We start from the raw sequence: 16,356 nt of genomic DNA, 5'->3' as shown, positions 1-16,356 counted from the left end.
CATGCAGACATGACCGAGACGACTCTCCGGTCAATAACCAACAGCGGGATCTGGATACCCATGTTGGCTCCCACATGTTCCACGATGATCTCATCGGATGAACCACGATGTCGAGGATTCAATCAATCCCGTATACAATTCCCTTTGTCAATCGGTACGTTACTTGCCCGAGATTCGATCGTCGGTATCCCAATACCTTGTTCAATCTCGTTACCGGCAAGTCACTTTACTCGTACCGTAATGCATGATCCCGTGACCAAACACTTGGTCACATTGAGCTCATTATGATGATGCATTACCGAGTGGGCCCAGAGATACCTCTCCGTCATACGGAGTGACAAATCCCAGTCTCGATTCGTGCCAACCCAACAGACACTTTCGGAGATACCCGTAGTGCACCTTTATAGCCACACAGTTACGTTGTGACGTTTGGCACACCCAAAGCACTCCTATGGTATCCGGGAGTTGCACAATCTCATGGTCTAAGGAAATGATACTTGACATTTGGAAAAGCTCTAGCAAACGAACTACACGATCTTGTGCTATGCTTAGGATTGGGTCTTGTCCATCACATCATTCTCCTAATGATGTGATCCCGTTATCAATGACATCCAATGTCCATAGTCAGGAAACCATGACTATCTGTTGATCAACGAGCTAGTCAACTAGAGGCTCACTAGGGACATGTTGTGGTCTATGTATTCACACATGTATTACGATTTCCGGATAACACAATTATAGCATGAACAATAGACAATTATCATGAACAAGGAAATATAATAATAACCATTTTATTATTGCCTCTAGGGCATATTTCCAACAGAATGCGTAGTCAAGCATGGAGTACCGTGGGCCGATGTTGTCCGCAAGAGGTGCCCGCCTTAATAAAATTTCATAAACAAAAGCATCATAAGCATAAGCATACATAAACAAAAAATGAAATTTCTTGGTTACATTAACTAGGGTTCATCTTCCAACATGCATATTCCTCCAACAACACCTACTACACATGATGGATCACATCATATCAACATGCATCATATCAAAATAAAATCCTCCAACATGCATCATATCATCATTTTTTTAAACAAATCTTTTTTAAAAAAATAGAGTTCATCTTGAATGTATTTTCTCCAAACAACATCTTCATATCATCATATCAACATGCATCATAAAACAAAACAAGTCCTCCCACATGCATTACATCATAAATTTTGTAACAAAAAAAATTATGAACTAGGGTTCATCTTCACACTAACATATTAACTATTGATTAGAGTTCATATTCAATACCACTAGTTACTAAAGAACTAAGAACTAGAACTACAATCAAGCTAAAACAATCCAAGGTGGAAAAAAAATTCCAATCTAAGTTCAAAAATATGAGGGATTTCAAGCAAATAATGCGTCGAATCAGAAGCAAGTTTGCAAAAACTACTTAGAGGGATCGGAGGAGCTTACGTTTCTCTCTTCGGGCTCATCTCGATCCGCAAAAACGATAAAGAAACGGTGAAGATCCGAGGGGGAGAGTGGAGGAGATGAGAGAGGGAGAGAGGGGCGAGGGGGGAGAAAGAAGAAACTGCCGACAGGGGAGGGGAGGGGTTGGGAGATGGGTAGGGGCGCGGGGTCAGGCGAAATAACTGCTCGCACCCTACCGCCAGGGGTGTTGGCGATAGGGTTAGACATCCTACCGCCAGGGACCCTGGCAGTAGGGTGCGACGGAGGGGGACGGCGGTCGTCTCCGCGTGCCGACGTGGATTAGTACCCTCCCTGGCGGTAGGATGTCTAACCCTACCGCCAGCGTGCCTGGCGATAAGAAAAAGGATCAAATCCCAAAAAAATTCCCAACCGGGGTCAGATCCTGAATTTGTATGCGAGAAGGGTCAAAATACGAAATTTTGCCTCGCTCCCACCCAATCACCGACAACCGATGCTTCTAATCTTTGTCCTCCTAACTTTCAAATATAGAAATATGGCCATGTCTCTGCCGTACAAATCTTGCATCAGTGCTTCCATGGCTCCGGACTCACGGGAGTAAGTGTTGCCGGCTTGATTGGGTTACTTTTCACAGTGTCGCAAGTGCGCTGTTTGTTGTATACTACTAAAATCCAATACAATCTCAATTGAACATTATGCTAGTGTTCCATAAATTTCAAGCTGGTCTCACGTCCTTGTATTTGATCTGCAAGTGTTGGAAAGCAAGTTGTGTTATGTTACCTTCACAAGGAGTTGCATTTTGATACATGACTTTTTTTTACATGATTTTTTCGTTGTCGATGGAAGTTGCATTTTGCTCTGTCTAAAAACTTTGCGTTCTTTTTTTAACATAAAAGAAAACGTTGCATTCTGACCGAACAAACACAAACTTTTTTCCTAAAAGCTTAATAGTGCAGCTGCACTAATTGGGCGTTGCGAGCGCACGCAGTACACGGCAAAAAGCTCACACTACAAAAATAGTAATTAGCATTCTGTGTATCATTACACTACGGAAAAGGAAAGTACCTGTTCCTGATCTCGTTGACGCTGCCTACTTTACACAAATCAGTCAAGAAAGAACATGTACGTGCATTTATTTGGGCTTAATAAAATTTTAAAAAGCCATAACTTTTTATTCAAGTATTGGAATTCAGATTCATTTTCACCATTGGGCTTCTCGCGACGAGTTCTTCAAAACTAGATCCCATATGGATATGTTTCGACAAACTTTCTGTTTTGAGCAACTTTGCGTGTTAAAAAGGCAACTTTAGTGCTATAGGAAATCAACTTCTTCGTAGTTTGCCTACTATGATTGCCTATCAATGAGAAGTCATTATAAGTTGCCTCCCATGACTACCTTGTTCACTAAATTCACGTATAAGTTGTCCCCAAATGCTTGTTAGTGCTACTGCAATGTTTGGAGACGTCGAGCGCACCCTCCCAAGCCATTCGATTTGGCACAAATCGCGCGCAGATGCTTTCTTGTCTAGTGTGGTGACCGGAGGTATGGTGAGGCCCCTTCCAAAAAAAATAGAAAAGAGATAATCACTGCGGATCGTGGAAGAGCCGCCCCCACCCCACCCCATTTTTCTGTTGGTTACCGTCAAAGAGATGAAGGGAGAAATGGGAGGGGATTCACTCGTGCCCCACCGTGATTCTCCATCGGAGGGAGGCAGCAGGCGACCTCGCCGACCACCCAAATCACGGTTGGATTTCGGAAAAACTATCACACAACAAAAGCAACAAAAACACACAGAAAAAAAATACCTGGATCCCCTTTCTTATGCACAATACATGAAAGATAACATAGTTGCCCACAATTAACCATACAGTTGCCTAAAATCATGTATCTCATTGGCCAATCCTCATGAACAGAAACATTACAAAGACCACGATTTTGGCCAATATCTAAAGGTTTTAGATACCTTCAATTAAGTTTGTGTCACGGCGGTGTGTCAAGAATTTCTTCTCTTCGGGGCCGGTGGGATCCAATGGTATGATCGTAAACACTTGGCGAATGATCATACAGGGTGGCGGGGTGGAGTTGGTCATGGGGACATAACTAAACCATGAAGTTTTTTTATGGGATTAAATATATCTGTGAACCCCTAAAAAACTAACATGTGTATGTTCATTATCACTTTTTCATGTGTCATAGTTGCCCACAATCAGCTATACAATTGCCTAGAACCATGTATTCAGTTGCCCAATCCTCAATAATAGAAACATTACCAAGTCCATAATTTGGCTACTATGTAAAGGTTTTAGATACCTTTCAATTAAGATTGTGTGATAGAGATGCATCAAGAATTTCATCTCCTTGGGGTGGGATCCCCTGGTATGATCGTAAATACTTGGTGAAATGATCATAGAGGGGGAGCGGTGTGAGCTGGTCATGGGGACATAAATAAAATCACGAAGTGTTTTTAGGGGACAAGAAACTTCATAATATTGTAGGCAACTAATTTGCAAAGTTAGACAACTAAGAAGCAATGGTAGGTAACTAATTATCAATGGCAGGTAACTCGACATCAATATTAGACCAATTTCATAGTATTGTAGGCAACTGGGCATCAATAATAGGCAACTGAATATCCATGGTAGGTAAGTGAGCAACCATGGTAGACAAGTTGTGATAATGTTAACCAGATTCATTGATACACATGGTGCAATCAAGCTACGTAGCTCTAAAGGTGCATCATGTTTTGTGTGATTTTCTCATTTTTACACAAACCAACCTAATAGGCGGCCCTACTAGGCAAAAAAATGAAGTTGCTTTCCTGTAGCACTAAAGTTGTCTTCATCGTACTCAAAAGTTGCCTAAAAAAAGTTTGACGAAACCTATCGATATGAGATCTAGTTTTGAAGAACTCGTCGCGAGAAACCTAGTTGTGAAAAGGAAATTGAATTTCGACGCTTAAACTAAAAGTTACAGTTTTTTTAAACTTTTTGGACCACAAATAAGTGCACGTAGGGATAAGATTCCTTTTTTAATGAACAACTTCGTGCGCGTCAGCTGCTCTTTCCTTATTTGAAGGAGCGCTAGATCGTACCAACGGCGCTCGGGCGCCCACTAGCCACATCCAACTTTTTTTTGGAGAACAAAAGGAAAGCTTCATGGTTTTTTTCAGCAGCAGGCCACCAGCGCGCCTCCGGTTCCTCGAAATCACTAATTAAGGAGTACTTGTTGCAAAGAATACTCCACCTCCCCAGGTCGCGACAAGTGGCGCACATGCAGCGCGCTACTTGTCGCAACCTGAGAGTTTTCCCTTTTTTCGTAGATTCGTTTATTCAAAACATTGTATCTCTTAAACCGTGCGTCCAAATCTCGAACCGTTTTCACCATTGGATTCCTCGCGTCGAGATCTTCAAAATTAGATCTCATGTTGATAGGTTTTGACGAACTTTTTTTTCATGAAAAAACCGACGAAAAAAACCAAACCGGGAGCATGGTTTTTTTCCTTTCAAAAAGAGGCACGCCCGTGCCTCTCGCGAAATCACAACCATGCCTCTCGTGGTAGCAAAAACCGTGACCCTCGTGGAAAGAAAAAAAAACAGAAAACGCGGTTTTTTTTCGTTTCTGAGAGACACGGCCGTGACTCTCGCGAAAGCACAACCGTGCCTCTCGCGAAAGCAAAACTGTGACTCTCGTGAAAGAAAAAAAACAGAAAACGCATAATTTTTTCCTTTCCGAGAGGCACGGTCGTGACTCTCGCGAAAGCACAACCGTGCCTCTCGCGGAAGCAAAAGCGTGACTCTCGTGAAAGAAAAAAAACAGAAAACGAGTTTTGTTTTTCCCTTTTCGAGAGGCACGGCCGTGACTCTCGCGAAAGCACAACCGTGCCTCCCGCGGAAGCAAACCTTAACTCTCGTGAAAGAAAAAACAGAAAACGTGTTTTTTTTCGTTTCCGAAAGACACCGCCGTGACTCTCGCTAAAGAACAACCATGCCTCTCACGGAAGAAAAACCGTGACTTGCGTGAAAGAAAAAAAAGAAAACACATTTTTTCGTGCAAAAAAATGTTTTTCTAAAAAATTTGATCGAAAAGCTAAAGAAGACCGGGGAAAACCAAAACGTCGAAAAAACCCAGAAAAAACCCGTTTAAAAAGCCAAAACGCGTGCGGAAAATAAAAATAAAAACAAAATCCGGAGGGAGCGTCCAGAGCGCGACACGTGGCGAACGGCTGAGAGCGCGCCAAGTGGCGCTGATCATTGCAAGGCTCCGAATGAGGGCTCGTTAACTTTTTTTGAGGGGTGGAGCGCTCGTTGACTAGTTGCTCTCCCGGTTCCTCCTCCTTTCTCGAGATTGATGAGCTAGGCCCAGTCACGTGGATGGGCTGTACTGGGCCGTGGCTTCGCAGCCATTGACCAGCGGTTGCCTCAAACAAAAAAAAACATCGACCAGCGGTGGCGCTGTAAAAAAATGGTTCCGATGGCGATGGCGTTCTTGACCCCAGGAACCCCGCAGTCCAAGCGACGGCGGCGGCGTCGTCGTCGTCGGAGAAGGGAACAGGTGGCCGCGATGTGCGTGTCTGCTCCACCGCTCGCTCCACGTGTTTTTGTTCCGCTCCGCACCGCTCTCCCGGACGAGTCCAAATCCATTTTTGTTTCGGCGCGGATTTCTTAATCGATTTCCACATCGGGCTGCTAGTGCTACGACCTGCTACTTCCAGTTCTGCGTACTTTACAGTGCACTGGTGGTGGCGGCGGGCAGGAGGAAGAAGGGCAGGAGGGAAGATGGCACCGCCGCGGCGCGTGTGCGTGACCGGCGGCGGCGGGTTCATCGCCTCGTGGCTCGTCAAGCTGCTCCTCTCCCGGGGCTACGCCGTCCACGCCACCCTCCGCGACCCATGTACGTACGGACGCAGCCGCCCGTCGACCTGTTCGCCTCACGCCCGCGCGACCGGCCCCCCTTGCAATTGCAGTCGATTCAGTTCCGTGTCATAGATGTGATTTGCATTCATCCATAGTTGTAAATCAATCAGAGTTCAATAGTTGTAAATCAATCAGAGTTCCGTGTCTAGATGAGCCTTGCATTCATTCACAGTTGGAAAATGTGAACCAGTGTTCTGTGTCGTCATGTGCTTTGCATTCATTCATATTCATGGTTGTTAAATGTTAATCGATCGGAGTTCCGTGTCCGCATGAAGAAAGCAAAGGTTTAGTTGATCCTGGGCGAAAGCGAATGTATAAAACAAAGTGCTTAGTCCACGGATAAGCCAAGGTGGGAGCTGTATAGTGTTCTGATTAATGGCTGAATGCTCTTTCAGGTGACCCCAAGAATGTCCACCTCAAGCAGATGGGCGAGGTCCGGGAGAATCTGCACCTGTTCAAGGCCGACGTGCTCGACTACGACGCGCTAACACGTGCGTTTGAGGGATGCGAGGGGGTCTTCCACCTCGCCACTCCGGTGCCTGAAGATAAGATTGTTGATCCTGAGGCAGGTGTTCTTTCCAACTAATGCTACGGTGTCTGAAAAATCAGTTTGTGTGTTACTGTATCTACATTATTTGGTACAGTACTGAGCTTGTATTGACACTGAAGCAGTATTCTGAATAATACCTATTGGCACGTGTCGCTCTTTATCGGATAATGCACTTCTCGATCCCACATAATTTGGCAATTTTTGGTTCTTGCAAAGCTAGGCTCATCGTAATGTATGTTTGCAATACTGGCTCCTGGAGAACACTTGCACATCATATTATAGCATTGGGAGTAATTAGTGCAATGTACATAGTAGATTGCTATGTGCTTTCGCCTTTGTGTGCTAACATTTTTAGATTATCAAAGTGTTAGAAGTGCGTGTTGTCAGGATGCATTTCGTCTCACCACAGTTTAAACGCATTTGTGCAGTCAGAAGTATTGGCTCCTGCTGTGAAAGGTACTTCAAATGTGCTAAAGGCCTGCTCAGCTATGAAGGTTCAGAAGGTTATTGTCTTGTCATCCAATGCTGCTGTTGATTTTAACCCGAATTGGCCTCAAGATAAACTTAAAGACGAGAGTTGCTGGTCAGACAAAGACTTCTGCCAGGAGAACCAGGTTAGAGATGCTATTTAGTAAAGGAAATTTCCAAATCACTATGCACGCGTCACAATTCTTGGCAGGCACAGGAGTACAATTTTTCTGGTTCCGTGTTTGCTCTTTTGAAAGGCACATGAGTACAACTTAAAGATGTAGTGTTTGCTCTTTTGAAAGGCTTGTACCCGTAACAAAAGAAAGTTTTCTTAGGGATAATTTCCACGAAGACTAAATTGTGACCTTTACTGATTTTTGCTTGCAGGACTGGTATTCTGTTGCCAAGATTGTTGCTGAACAGGCATCCTTGGAATATTCAGAGAAACATGGATTAAACGTTGTTACGCTTTGCCCTCCTTTGGTTTTTGGTCCATTGTTGCAGCCTACTGTGAATACCAGTAGCAAATTCTTAATCTATGTTATTAATGGTAATACTGATCTCTATCCATCTGTTCTCTTTTATTGCCTGAAATTTCACATTAATAAATATCATGTTTGACCTGGCAATTTGGTTTAATCCAAGTCTATCTACCATTTGAGGAATGAATGTATTCCATATGTCCAACCAAAAGACTTTTGGATGTGGATCATACGGCTATCTGCTGTTAGATATGGATGAGATCATCCTGATTGTTCCTGTTGTTAGATATAGATAGATGGGATCAATCACATTGATAGTCCCTGTTGTTATATCGATCCGCTCTTCAATTTCCATCAGTGGAGAAGTCCAATTTTTTCTTTGGCACCGGTCATTATCTAGAACTTGTTGTTTGCAGATGATAACTAGGTTCCTCTCCTGGCACCTGTTTGTTCTTTATATTCTTTTTCAAATTTCAACGATAGCTGCTATGCCTTTGTATGATGCTCTACAGCTGTGAGATGAGGGCATCCATCCATAAGCTGATCCTTTACAACCTGTTGCATGTGCTTGCGCACTTGATATATACCACATTCATTGTCGATATTATGCCCTGAACAGCGATCGACGACAGAAGCACACAATGCCAAATTCCGTGCTAGAATCGTTGAAGCGGCACCGTTGGCGTGTTGTTGAAGTGAGCTTTTAGAAAATGATTAGTCCTGAAATAAATGATAGTCTCCAGTAACTCTTTTGATGTTTGTGCTGTCTTATTCTTGCTGTTGCACGCTGCATAAATGTGTCTGCATGATTGTACTGAAACTCCGCAAATCGGTACATTGTGTCACAATTCACAGGAGGCCCTGACGTGATGAGCAACAAGCTGTGGCACATTGTGGACGTCCGTGACGTGGCGGACGCCTTGCTGCTTGTGTACGAGAAGGCAGAATCGTCCGGGCGATACATTTGCGCGCCGAATAGCGTCTGCACAAAGGACCTGGTGGACCTGCTGAGGAAGATGTACCCACAGTACAGCTATGTGAACAAGTAGGTTACATCTCTCGTTCGCTCGGTCAGAACTTGTCACACTGCACTGCACAATTATCCTGCAGCCAGTAAGCCAGTTCATGATCTGAAGAAACCCTGCTCTGCTTTTACAGCATCGTCGACGTGGACCGTAAAGCGGGGCTGTCATCGCAGAAGCTGAAGGGTCTGGGCTGGAGGCCGAGGAAGCTGGAGGAGACGCTCTCGGACAGCGTGGGCTGCTACGAGAAGGCCGGCCTTCTGCAGGGTTCCGCTGGGCGTAATTGCCGGCTTCCGCATCTGTTCCGTCTGGCTGGTGATCAGTGAATGAACCGTGGTGGCTGGTGATTTGTTTGTTTTATGGTCGAACTTCTGTAAGGTGTAGTGTCGCTGGACGGAGTCTCGCAACAGCCACAATGGTCGAACAACTTGCTGCGTAACAGCGATGAAATAAATCCTGCTTATATCTGTTGCCCCCTGTCTGACTGTCAAAAGGAACAAGATTTCCCTCCATTTCCACGCTAGCCTTTTGCTGCGATGAGCTGAAGGCTATATTACCGTCAGCCTGACGGCGCCAGGCAGCCCTACAGCTAGATTAGAAGAATCACTTTAGGTGCATTTTGGGCATACACAATGAAATACTGTAGGTTATTCTCAGGCTGTGGGTGTCTTTTTTCATAGATTCACGATTAATTTCACAGACACACCAACAGGGGTGCCAGTATTGTGCATTGTTTGCATGTTCTTATTGTGCAAAAGGGAGTGTTACTGGAACCGCATACACGTGTGATTCATGATTTTCAAATGTTAAACCTGGTACAGGTTACAAAAAGGTAACATCGGCTTAACATATTGAGCATGACTTGCAGAATTATTAAGGATTCACATTTGGAGAACTCCGTAGACTTGCATGACACTTTTCTTTTTCGAAAAAAAAAGAAGTTCCTGAAAATGAATAAATCATTCAGTGGCAAATAAAGTAGTACACCCCCCGACCTAGTATAATATAAGATGTTGCATATGATGTAAAAAAATATGTTACATATATCAGTTGTAATAACAACATATATTATGGGACGGGTGGAGTAACAGTCTAGGCACTTCAAAACCAACTGCCGTAACATTATGTTGATGGAGAAGGGGCTGGGTGGGGTCGCCCACATGGAGCTAGAAGAGCGGAGAAGAAGAGTGGGGATAGATTTTTTTTTTGAGTAGAAAATGTATCCTTTATTAAATGTTCAAACACATAAGGATACAGATGATATCGGGCAGAGAAGTAAGCCACACATGGCGCCCGGGAGGGAGAGAAGCAGCCGCCTTAGCTAAGGCATGAGCTTCCTCATTATGCTTTCTATTCTCGTGCACAAACTGAATATCTTGGATAGAACGTCTTCTATGCTTGATCTCCTCCAAAAGCGCAAAATAGCGGCGTGGGGCACCAGTATGGATATTGGTAATCACCTCGAGGCAGTCCGATGCAACGCACACGGATTGAGCATGAAGATCCGCGGCAAGAGCAAGGGCCTCGTTGCACGCCTGGGCTTCAAGTATAGTTGGGTCAAGCAAACCCTCGAATATAACTGCGGAAGCACCAAGGAACATACCATGCCTATCCCTGCTGATCACCGCCGAAGCACCTCGATCTCCAATCTTGGAAAGGCCACCATCAACATTCAACGTCATGCTTCGCTGGCGGGAGCCAGACCGGCTGCACTGATCGGTCTCGCTGCACCGAATCCTCCCTGGGCATTACATGCACGTCCCTGGGCGTTACATGCAGGTCCTTAGATTTTGCATTCCGGTCCCTGGGTCGCTCCTTCCCGTCGGGGATCGCCTCCAACTCTGACAAGAATTTCTCAATGAGCATATGCGTGCTTAGCGGACTTTGGTACTGATCATCATGGATAGCTCGACGCCGTGCCCACCAATTTGCCCACATCGTCACTAGGACGCGCGCAAGTTCCATCGAGGGAAGAGTATCAACAAGCCACAACATCCACAACTTTGCGTCGTCAGTCCGGTTCGAGACAATGGTTTCCGTGAGATCCTCATCAGCTAGTGCCCAAACGCACCTAGCCATCTTGCAATCAAAAAGCGAGTGGCGCCACGTATCCACCGCCGCCTTGCACAGGGTGCACTCCGGTGTTTCAGCCATGCTTCTATTCTTGCGGACTTCTCCCGTAGGGATGGAAGTTTTAGCCAATCTCCATGCAAAAATTCTAACCTTGGAAGGGACCAATGCTCCCCACAGCTTTGTCCAAGATCGGCGGTCAGACTCAAGGCGCGAATGGCCGTCGTTGTGCTCTAGCCAATCCGTCCGCTGTTGCTTTGTGGAGGCCAAGAGTCTATATGCAGACCGTACTGTGAAAACACCCCTTCTCTCATAATGCCAGGACCAGAAATCATCGCGGACTCTTGAGCTTAACAAGATGTTAAGAATTGCTTCAACGTCCATGGGGTAGAGGTGTTGATCAAGAGCAGCTCGGTCCCATGTCATATTAACTGGGTCAATGAGGTCCGACACCTTGTGAGGAGGATCCAAAGACTTTGGGCAAACCGGCCGAAGCTTGAAATCACGTGGAATCCAATTGTCATTCCATATGTTTGTGTCCTCTCCCGAACCAATCCGTTTCACAAGCCCTAGCTTCAGAGTGTCTCTTCCTTCAATAATAGAGCGCCAAACTTGTGAGGGATGATTGCCCACTTCTGCATCAAGAATTGTGGACAGAGGATAGTAAACAGCCTTTAGGATCCGCGCACTCAAGGAGGTGGGTTCCTGTAGGAGGCGCCAGGCCTGCCTGGCCAGTAATGCCAGGTTAAAAAGCTTGATATCACGGAAACCCATTCCTCCCATAAACTTTGGTTGTGACATGACTTCCCAAGAGACCCAGGCAGTCTTCCTTTCTCCCTTTTTTGAGCCCCACCAAAACTTGCGTAACAACCCATTAATGTGTTGGCATAATCCTCTGAGCAGTTTGAAACATGCCATGGAGTAGGTAGGAATAGCTTGAGCAACTGATTTAATAAGGACCTCTTTGCCACCAATTGACAATGTTTTCTCCATCCAACCCTGAATCTGCTTCCAAATTCTATCTTTCAAATAATTGAAAGCACCCTCTTTGGCCCGACCCACATCAGAAGGGAGGCCAAGATATTTGTCAGAGAGCTGCTCATTCTGAACATCCAAAACTTGCTTGATTTCCTGTCTCAGAGATTCAGCACAACCCTTGCTAAAGAAAACGGAGGATTTATCTTTATTTATACGCTGACCCAAGGCAGAGCAATACCTTTGCAGGAGATTATCCACCCGTTTTGCCATCTCCGGTGTAGCATTAAAGAAAAGAAGGCTATCATCTGCAAAAAGAAGATGGTTTACCTCCGGTGCACCTGCTGCCACCGTAATGCCATGTATCCTTTCCATCGGAAGCATCGATTTCAATAGACATGAAAGGCCCTTGGCCGCCTGTAGGAAGAGATATGGAGATATGGGATCCCCCTGTCTCAAACCACGCGATGGCGTGAAGTCCTCTTGTTTCCCTCCATTGAAGATAACAGAAAAAGATACTGAAGAAACACACCGCATCACAATCTCTGTGAACTTAGGGCTGATTCCCAGTTTCAACATAACCTTCTCCAGATAATTCCACTCTAAACGATCATAGGCTTCCATCATATCAAGCTTCAGAGCACAGAACCTATTTCCCTTGAGCTTCCTTGTTTTCATGTAGTGTAGGCACTCATAGGCTGAGATAAAGTTGTCAGTGATTAGACGACCTGGTACAAATGCCGTCTGTTCTTCTGAGATGATATCGGGGAGAATTAGTTTGAGCCGATTGGCCAGGACCTTTGATGCAATCTTGAAGATCACGTTACAAAGGCTGATCGGTCGGAACTGTCCTAAATTTTTTGGACTTGCAATCTTGGGTATTAAGACGATGAACGTTTTGTTTATCTCCTCCGGGGAATCCTCTCCGCTAAGAACACGCAACACCATATCAGTTACCTCCTCACCGCATAGGTCCCAATGCCGCTGGAAAAAATGTGCAGGGAAGCCGTCGGGTCCTGGGGCCTTTGTTGGAAACATTTGAAAGAGAGCCTCCTTGACCTCGACGTTAGTATAGCGAGCCGTCAGAATATTATTCATGGCATCATCCACTTTCCTTGGTATATGAGACATGACTTCCTCTATTCCAACCGTATTCTCGGAAGCATACAAGTTGCTGTAAAAGTTCGTGGCCATACTAGCCATTTCCTGATCATCTTTGCTTACAGAACCATCCGCCTGCTGAAGCTTTGTGATACGGTTTCGGACCTTTCGTGCACTAGATTTGCGGTGGAAGAACTTGGTATTACTATCACCTTCTGCCAGCCATTGAATACGGGCCCGTTGACGCCACATAATCTCCTCCCGCATACATAACTCAGTCATCCGGGCTTCGACCCTTTTTTCTTCATCAGACGAACCCACTCGGCTAGGCATAGCACGCAAGTCCTGCAGCTGCGTGCGGCGAGCCCGCAGTTCCGCCCGGACAGCACCAAAAGTGGTGCGACCCCAGCGCTGCAGAGAGCCAGCAACCGAGGCCAGTTTATGCGACAGATCAACCACAGTCGACGCTCGGGCAGTGGCATTCCAAGCTTCGGTGACCACATCTCCAAACCTCGGATCCCACTCCCACATACATTCATAACGGAATTGTTTTTGCCGCGCTCTTACACTTGTATCCACCAGATCAGTCTCCAACAGTATAGGGCAGTGGTCGGACTTGGCTGCCGTGAGGTGCTCAACAGTGGCGAAAGGAAATAACCCTGACCAACAAGCGGTCGCTAAAGCTCGGTCCAGACGGACTCTACGGTAATGACCACCAGTCACTTTTTTCTCCCAAGTCCAGTCTAGGCCGCGGTAACCAAGATCAGCGAGGCCACACACATCCACCGCTTCTCTGAACGCTTCGATCTGGGCACTATCTCGTTCATTAGGGCCATGTTGTTCATCAGCTCTCAAGATCTCATTGAAATCACCTATGCACATCCATGGGAGGGTACTCTCCCCCCTAAGTCTCGTCATTGTGTTCCATGTTTTATACCTCAAACTTCTTGTTGCTTCACCATAAAAACACGCCATCCTCCATTATTCCCTGCCTGGTTCAGTAACCCAGGTATCCACATGATATTCCGAATAGTTCTTTATTGCAACACCAAGAGAGTTTTTCCAGAAGATACAAATGCCGCCACTGCGACCAGTACTACCAACGCCAAAACTGAAATCAAAACCTAAGGAAGAACGAAGACCCTCAACACGAGCCTTTTGTAACTGAGTTTCTACTAAACAAAGGATAGATGGCGAGCTGATCTCAAGGAGATCGTGGAGTTCGCGAACTGCCGCGGGATCGCCTATCCCACGGCAGTTCCAACTTAGTATTTTCATTGGGCCTGGCGGAACCCCTGGTTGGAGCCCGCCAATGTCGCCATCATGTATTTGCTCTTCTTCAAGGGAGAGCTGCCCTTCCTTTGTTTCTTTAGGTCTCGTGGTGAAACATACGCCGGAGGTAGCGGCGGGATTGTACCCTGGACGGTGCTTGCACCCCCTGCCAGAGCCAAATTTTGAGCCTCCAAAGATGTTGCCGTAGAGCCCGGCCGAACCATTAGTACCGCTGCGTTGGCACTTTCTGACATTGCTGCATCCAGGTTGCGTCGAGCCCCCACTTCATCTCTGACCTCAGTCTCAGTTGCAACCGTTTTAAGGGGGCTGGTCACTTCTTCCTCCTCCGGCCCTGAGTCCAGGCCTGCCTCCTGCGATGATCTCTTCCGGGGGGGGGGGGGCGAGTTTTGGCGACGCTCTGGAGCTCCACGCCTTGCTCTACCCCGCCCTCGTCCTCCCGCACGGCCACCGAGGTGACTCCCTTCTAGTTGCTAGCATCCAGCTTCCCCACTGTTTGTTCTTCTCCTCCCAAACACCATCACCGCATTCCTCATGATTGTGACCCATGAAACCGCAAACTTTGCAGAAAAAAGGGATCTTCTCATAATTCACCGGGAGAAACTTCCTACCCTCACCAGTAACATTCAGGGACGTCACTCTCGTCAGCGGTTTATTAACCTGTATCCTCGCACGAACCCTGACATAATCACCTTCATAAAAGAGGCGAGGCGAGAGTTGTGTCTCCTTCACGCGACCAATGCGGCGAGCTAGTTGATCTACTGCTTCTGCTTTCCGGTATAGCTTCGGGATGTTGTGGATCTGGGCCCAAACATACAGACCATCAAAAATGACAGAAGACGGCTCCTGCTTGCCGCCATAATCCTCGATTAGCATCCCCATCCCCCTAAACAGCCATGGACCTCCATGCACAACCTTCTTCCAATCACCCAGGCAAAACATCTGAAAGATGAAGAGATTTTCACCTGCCTCGCGATAAGTTGGCACATTAGCAAGCCTCCAGACTGACTTCAGCTTCTCGAACATCGCCGATGCGCTAAACTGCCTTGTCGTGTTTACCTTCCCAATCGCAAGCCATCTCGCATCTGCTGCATACTTTTTCACCTCTTCTTCTCCCACCACGACGTCATCAAGTTCATCATCCTGCAGATCCAGATGTTTCAACATCTCCTCTAGGTTTCTCCCTGCTAGGCCTGCCGAGGACGACGACCCCTCCTGGCCCGCCATCTAGGTTACGGTGGCGGCTTCGGAGAAGAACAACACAAGAAACCAGCGCAAAACCCTAGCCCCCTTGTGCCCCCGCAGATCAGGCGGGTTTCGAAGAGGATCGGCAGGGTTAGCCAGCGATCGATCGGGAAAAACTCTAGACGACGGCTAGATCGCCGCCGCCAGATGCGAAAACCCTAAGCGAGAGGGTAGAAGATCTGGAAAACCGTGGGTAAGAGTGGGGATAGATGGGAGGCTGACAAGTGAGACCCATGGGCGCGATTATGTCTGACGTACACTCCCGTCAAGGATGCACCGCTAAGCCGGCCCAGTATTCCTAGCCGCAAGTATGGGTCGGCCCAACTTTAACGTTGGTTCCCTTTTTAACGTTTCTTCACTCTTTCATTTTTCTTTTTTACTTTTGTTTATATTTTAGATTAAACTTTAAATACATATATTCCAAACTTAACTTATTTTTAAAAACTAAAACAAGAATTTGAAAAATGTTAACTAAGTGTAATTTTTTTAGCATAAAAATGTTGATAGCTTTAAGAAAAATGTTTGTGACATTTACAAAATGTTCATGTGTTTCAGAAACACGTACATGGATTTTTTTAAATGTTTATTGAATGTACAAAAATGTTACTTTACTTCCAAAAGATGTTAAATGTCTATAAAGAATGTTTCCGGTGTACAATTAAATATACAATGCGTATGTATAAACTAGACAACAAAACATATATTTGACAAAATGTTAATCATGTATATGAAAAGTGTTAAACCTGTATAAAAGTGTTTTATATGTATATAAAAAATATTCAATGTATATGAAAACAATAGA

General features: G+C 45.8%; 2 protein-coding genes across 2 annotated transcripts; one reads left to right on the top strand and one right to left on the bottom strand.

Annotated features, from left to right (window-relative positions):
* Positions 1-6,099: 6,099 nt before the first annotated feature.
* On the top strand, positions 6,100-9,340 carry LOC109763259 (cinnamoyl-CoA reductase 1). Its single transcript, XM_073500479.1, has 6 exons — positions 6,100-6,328; positions 6,747-6,920; positions 7,334-7,515; positions 7,757-7,919; positions 8,707-8,896; positions 9,010-9,340. Exons 1-6 carry the CDS (start codon positions 6,214-6,216, stop codon positions 9,197-9,199), a joined length of 1,014 nt encoding a protein of 337 aa, XP_073356580.1. The 5' UTR covers positions 6,100-6,213; the 3' UTR covers positions 9,200-9,340.
* Positions 9,341-14,729: 5,389 nt separating this feature from the next.
* Positions 14,730-15,536, bottom strand: LOC141022909 (uncharacterized). The gene has a single exon (XM_073499190.1). The coding sequence runs from the start codon at positions 15,534-15,536 to the stop codon at positions 14,730-14,732; it is 807 nt and encodes a 268-aa protein (XP_073355291.1).
* Positions 15,537-16,356: the final 820 nt, after the last annotated feature.

The sequence above is a fragment of the Aegilops tauschii genome, chromosome 5, assembly GCF_002575655.3.
Source record: "Aegilops tauschii subsp. strangulata cultivar AL8/78 chromosome 5, Aet v6.0, whole genome shotgun sequence".
NCBI lineage: Eukaryota > Viridiplantae > Streptophyta > Magnoliopsida > Poales > Poaceae > Aegilops > Aegilops tauschii.
The sequence above is the reverse complement of the archived record's forward strand: the minus strand, read 5'-3'. Positions and strand labels throughout refer to the sequence as shown.